At 38.7% G+C, this 6080-nt stretch overlaps 1 protein-coding gene across 1 annotated transcript; it reads left to right on the top strand.

The window, feature by feature from the left end:
* Positions 1 to 197: 197 nt before the first annotated feature.
* On the top strand, positions 198 to 4096 carry HPS3 (Hermansky-Pudlak syndrome 3). The gene is made up of 4 exons (XM_008941389.1): positions 198 to 300; positions 659 to 865; positions 2132 to 2222; positions 3969 to 4096. The coding sequence occupies exons 1-4, from the start codon at positions 244 to 246 to the stop codon at positions 4094 to 4096; spliced, it is 483 nt and encodes a 160-aa protein (XP_008939637.1). The 5' UTR covers positions 198 to 243.
* The last annotated feature ends 1984 nt before the right edge of the window (positions 4097 to 6080 follow it).

Genomic DNA, 6080 nt, shown 5'->3' with positions numbered 1-6080 from the left:
TCCCCAAACCCCCTTTGACAATCCCCCGCGCAATCCCAGCCTCCCCCCTCCCCAAACCAGTACAAGGGACTAGCTGCTATTCTAAATTATGCTATTTGAGAGTAAAATTTTCTTCACTTGTGGTGAATTTCATGTAGAACTGTCACTAACCTAAGTATTTCTTTTATTGCAACTTGATTCTTTCTTGTCTAGATAAACTCCTGTAATCATTTTGGGTTGATTTTCCCATGGGTAACCACCATAATGTCAGTGGGATCTCCATCTGATAAAGATTACTCTGAAGATATCTCAAAACTACAGGTATGAAAATCTTACTGTTTATTGCTTCAGTACATTCTGTGAATGTTTGTGTATGTATGAACAACTTTATTGAGTAGACTTCCCTCCTTCCACCCCAGGTTATCCAAGTTTAACTAAAAGGCCCATTGAAATGATGGAAGGAAAAAAAAACAGCTGAAGAGATATGTCAGTAACAGTGATATTTACATTTTCAGTCCACTCTAAACTTGCTTTCTCAGTTTTCAGTAACATTTCTTAGAGGAAGTATTATTTCAAGATTATTACGATCAGTAAAGGCTTGTGTTCTAGTGTTATGGTTACCATTTTTTTGGCAAAGTTTGTCTTAAATCCAAACAATACTTTTTCTTCTTGTCTTCAGTCTCTTTTATGTAGTCAGTCAATTGATATAGCTTCAGCTCTGCCTCTCTTGGAGCCCCTGACAGAGGTTGGCAATATTGGCCTCACCATCCATGTTCTCTGCAGTACCCGTCTAGGCAAGTATGAGGAAGCCATTGACCAGCTTCTCAAAAGGTGCCCTGATGCAGCTGTGTTATATGCTCAGCATGAGCTGAAAGATGACTATAGGGTCAGTTACTTTCAGTTTGTTTTGTTTGATTGGTTGTTTTTTTCCCTAACTAAAATCCTGTTGTGTATGGGCGAACTCTGGATGGATAGAATAGCCCAGCTGCTTGCTTTGAACCTCTTGCTTGGCATTTACATTCTGTAACTTAGTCTCCACTATTTTTTTTTCTTCCCCCAGTTTCTTCTGTGACTTCTTGTATTCATTCTGGTAAATTTAAAGCATAATTTCTTTCAGATAGTAGTGCCTCAGAAAAGGGAGAATAGTATGTTCTTACTCCACTTTAAGTGAGAAACTAGCTCACTGCTCAGTGTTCTAAATTATTTGAGTGTCATATAATGTGAAATTTTAATGATAAGCTAAATGGTAAGAGAACATAGTCTTTCAAACAAAAATCAGACTTAAATATGTTTTTATGTGTTCTAGTGACTTCTTCTGACCTGACAACATCAGAATGGTACTGATGCAGTAGTGGAAAGATTATGTTCTTTAAGTCCTATTTTCCATTTGGGCCTCTATAGTGTTTTAACTTTGGAACTGATTTTATTCCAGTGTTCCAGAAATACAGGAGTTTATTTCCATTGCCCATCACAGCTAGTCAATTATTTACACTTAATTAATTGTGCATAGTTTTACTGTCCAGAGTCAGCAAAGGTGAACCTCTACCAGATTAGAACTCTGTTCAAAGCCAGATTTGGCTTTTTATTTGGATCTGAAAACAGTTTATTTGATTGTTTCCATGTTAGTTATAGCATTGGATGTGAGGTTACAGTACTGAATTTGAACACAGATGAAAAAAGAGTTGCCATGTTTAAAAAAGATGGGAAGAAATTCCTTCCCCTCTCTCCATTCTTATCAACAAACATTATACACAGAACATAATTCACTACTACAGCTGTTGGGAGTAGACAGATTATTAGGTCAGGAGACAGAACAGTGTTCTTATAGTAATGCTCTTCACCACTTAAATTTTCTGACTGCAACAGTTTGCCAGTTATGACTTTTCTTTTATAAACTCTCATTTATAGAGGCACTAGGGGGCACTGTGTAAAAGATTTTGAGTAGAGAAAGATCGTACTGCAGGTCGAAATACAATGTGCAAAAAACCACTGCATTTCAATGTGTCATCTAAATTAATTACTGAGTTCATCATAACCTACCTGTGTTTTCACTAATCTGAGCTTAGTTTGGTGTATTTTTAGAAGGTCTTTCATAGTCTTAATTGCAGTCCTTGTTAATTTACACTTTTGCTGTGGGTTTTTGGTGGATTAGGCTGTGTGGTGGAACAAGCTGCTTCCTGAACTTTGCAAGAGAACCAGACTTACTGGAAATGACTGCCCTGTTCTTATTTCATCACTGAAAGGTAAATCAGTTGCTTGCAACTGGACTCCAGGAGCCTTGTATGTCATCTGACATTCTAAATACTGTTCAGGCTAAGAACTAGTGATGTGATAATTGGAAAAAAAAAGGGCACTTTTTCTACAGTTAAAGCTAATACAGCTCAGCAGGCTTCCTAGTCACTAGCACAGGACTCTGCAGTGTACAGCATCAATGTATTGAAAACAGTTAAACTGTTAGAATCATATTGTTTTGGTACAGGTCAAGGGTAGACACCATTAAAAAAATCTTACTGTTTTTTTTTTTCTAGGCTAAGTGACTATATGGTTCTAAGGAATGACAGCTAACAGGCTACTATTGACAACCTTGTGTGTGTTTAAGTGCATTGATGATTTGGTCATAGACTAGAAAAAACACTACTACAAACAGAGAAACCAACCCTGGTAGTTGATGTAGTCCTATTGTTAAATGTTTGTAGGAAGTTAATACTATTGTGTATAGCTGAAGGCCCAGTGTGTTTCTTGTGACAGAATATAAGACTGAATACAGCACATATATTAAAAAAAAGCCAATGTAATGCCTGTGGAGAGAAAAACAGCAGCATCATGGGGCTGTGTTGTGCAGCACAGGTTGCCGCACCCTATCATAATGTTTTCATTTCTACTGCTAGCAGTTTGTCTCTTGAAACAGTGTTTTCATGCAGTAACTGTCCTGTAACTCGGTGTCTTGCCAATGACTAGGCCTAGCACGAATGACACAGCCAGCAGAAAGACAAACCAGTAACTTGACTGTATTGAATATGGAAAAGTCATTCCATGAATAATCACTGTACAATTGGGTACAAGTAAGTCAATTAGTTCACATGCAATCGACATCACCCCCAACAATCCCAACAACGATATTACCCGACCGACAACAGGCAGAACAAATAAGGGGCCAAGGCTTCCCGTAGACGGAATGGAAGACAACCAAGTCAACAGGTCAATCACAGAGGATAAGGGTGCCCACATGGCCATCTCTCACCCTCCTAGCCCGCATTTACAAAGGTCCAAGCTGACCGGGGCCCAGCTCCAGGGAGAGTCAGGAGGTCCTTCCTCAACCAGGAAGCTCTGGAGAGTGCACTCCACAGACAGACACTCCTCCCTTCCTGCCAGTGGTCCCAGCTTTTATCCCCAAGCAGACACCTGACCTTTGTCAACTCAATGCGGGACCCCTGGGGCTCATTTCCCTTATGGCTCTCCCTGCAGGGCCGGCCGCACCCCGGGGGGAAGCTATAAGGCAAACTCACCACCTCTTTATGAAGGGCTGTGGGAATCACCCATATGTCAACCTTAACTCTGGGCTCGGGGTTCACACCCCAGCATTTCACTGCGTAACAACATAGTGTTAAAAGAGTTTGGTCTGAGAAGCTGCTTGCAGAGCATCCCACTTTACAGATAGTGCTGTTAGAGTATAGTATAGATTTCTCGGGCTTCCTTAGCATGGGATACAAATCACGTGAAGTACTAGATCAGACTTTCATAAGCGTTAGTGCCACAGGTAGACCTGCTGAATCAAGACAGAGGTATGGTTTCAATCAAAGATAAAATCTCAGTTTCCTTTTGAGATTTCCTGTATTTGCTCCCAGATGGATATGTCTCAAATTCTATTCCAGTTGCAGTATTTGGATAGTTTGAGGACTTCAATTAGTAATTACATTGTTAATGTTTTTTAATTTCTTTGTTCTTAAACTCAAATACCTAAACAAGATTTTCTCCCTTGCTCTGAGCAGAAACTTTATCAGTTGTTGCAGTGGAGCTTGAACTAAGTGACTTACTCAGTCTTCTACCAGAGGATGGAACTGCAGCATTTTTCCTCCCGCATCTTCTTCACTGCAGCCAGAGGAAGCTGCTGACCTAAGAACAATGGAAGTCTACTCTGCACTTAAATATAAAGAATGTACTAGAATAAATTAAACAAACAGTAGAATATGTATAAGGTACCAGTGGGACTCCCCTCACATAAATCTCCTTATTCCCTTGTTGAAACCATCTGACAACTATTGAATGGCAGCTACTGTCTGAGGTGAAGCATCTCATTTGAAGAATTCCTTCCAGGTAGAACCAAATGGTGGTTGGACTGGTAAAAAGAAAGCCATTCAACTGCTAGGTGGGATCACTCATCTTCACAATGAGGGTTAACTTATGGCCAGAGCAGCTAGAAAATACAGACTGTATGGTATAATTGTGCATATAGTGTTCACTGAACATAAAGTAGGAAGTCAGTCTTAATTCCGTGTTAGTGATTTATATCACTGACCTAGGGAGGAATTTAAGTTCAGGCAGGAGTCTTAACTGTGTGAGTAAAAGAAAATGCCTTACTCTTCCAAGTACAGTTGGGCCCCATTTTACTTCATTTTGCAACATAGACATGCCCTTGAATTCCGGCTGGCAAAAACAGTCAGCTGCTCTGTCATCTTAATTACATACCTGTGCAGGTGTTACACTGAAAATGTTTTCCTTTAGCAATTCACAAAAAAAGGCCATAAATTAAAGAGAAATAGAGGTGTTACCAAGTGGAGTGGAAGATACAGATTACTGCTTGCTTATTGGGTTTTATTTTCTTTCTTCTGTTGTACTCATTCAATATTTGAAGTATTGCCAGGCAACAAATCCATCTGAAAACTCTTATTTCTTTTTTTCTTTTTTTCTTTTTTTTTGTAAGCGACTCAGGTATTTGTGCATGTATGTACTGATGTTTGTCTTTCTTTTGGGCACAAAATATCCTTCTGTTCCTTCAAATTGAATTCAGTCATAATAAACTGTCACAAAGACTTTGACCTTCTTATGAGTGCAGTTTGGTTTTTAGAGAATGTACAACAAATAAAACAGTGACTCCAGGATCCCATAACCATCTAAAGGTCTAATTAGGTGACGCTGACTCTTATCAAATCTGTTTTCATTGAAGCTGTAATGTTACTTAAACCTGTAGAAGTCAGTCATAAGAGATCATTTACATTGCAAATTAAACATTTTAAAAAAATAAAAAGAAAGAAAAAGTAGTTTAACATAACCTGTGTTGCACTCCTACTAAAGCCAAACTCAATGATCTAATTTACTAGTGGGATTATGCTGCTTTCAATAGAATCTTTCTACCTTAAAAAAAGCCAAAGCAATTTAGGCTTGTTACAAAGAAGTTACTTCCTCTATGGTGGTAGCTGTAAAGCACGAATTTGCCTGCTTGTCCCATACATCCTTCCCTCTTGTTTGACACAGGTGTGACGTACCTGGCGCTGGGCTATTAAAACACAAGTGGATGGCACAATACCTGCTCTTATGGCTTTCATTTTTGATCAGCCTCAGTCATGCACTAATATTGTGGCTTCCATCTGTCAAGAAACACTTCATTTGCCTGCATCTGCACCACATGACTAACAGCAAAATGATTCCACTGTAGAAGCTGTTTAAGATTCATCAGAGCAAAGCTTTTGGGTATAATAGTCACCAAATTTTGCCCTTCACTACCTGAATTTCATCAGGCTTATTTTGGCATAACTTTGACCATCTTAAAATTATTTTCGTAACGGAAAACCAGAAGCATCTTGGGCAACCATGATCCCTCAGCCACTGCATCTTTTAAATTCACTATCATGAAAGATGTTACCGAGTAAAGTTAAAAAACAATTCAACAAAAATAACAAAACTTTTGTTAGCTGTTCAGTTATACGATGGTGTATATATTCTAAGTGTGAACCCATGGAAAAAGTGATAACCAAATTCCTACTTTCCAAGCAATAGCTACTAACACGTCTGGCTAGTAAAATGTGACAGCAGAAACCTAAAACAAATTTTGCTCTTACACAAGTTTATTTACAAACTTTAAAAAAAGGAAAGCGCATTTCATT

This window comes from Merops nubicus, unplaced genomic scaffold, assembly GCF_000691845.1.
Source record: "Merops nubicus isolate BGI_N331 unplaced genomic scaffold, ASM69184v1 scaffold21265, whole genome shotgun sequence".
Classification (NCBI taxonomy): Eukaryota; Metazoa; Chordata; class Aves; order Coraciiformes; family Meropidae; genus Merops; species Merops nubicus.
This window is presented reverse-complemented; position numbering and strand designations above follow the sequence as displayed.

Excerpts from the sequence above, each read along its gene's own strand:
- HPS3 (XM_008941389.1), top strand. The coding sequence starts at position 244 with ATGTCAGTGGGATCTCCATCTGATAAAGATTACTCTGAAGATATCTCA. Across the intron at positions 301-658 it reads AAGATATCTCAAAACTACAG|TCTCTTTTATGTAGTCAGTC; the intron begins GTATGAAAATCT and ends TCTTGTCTTCAG. Across the intron at positions 866-2,131 it reads AGCTGAAAGATGACTATAGG|GCTGTGTGGTGGAACAAGCT; the intron begins GTCAGTTACTTT and ends TTGGTGGATTAG.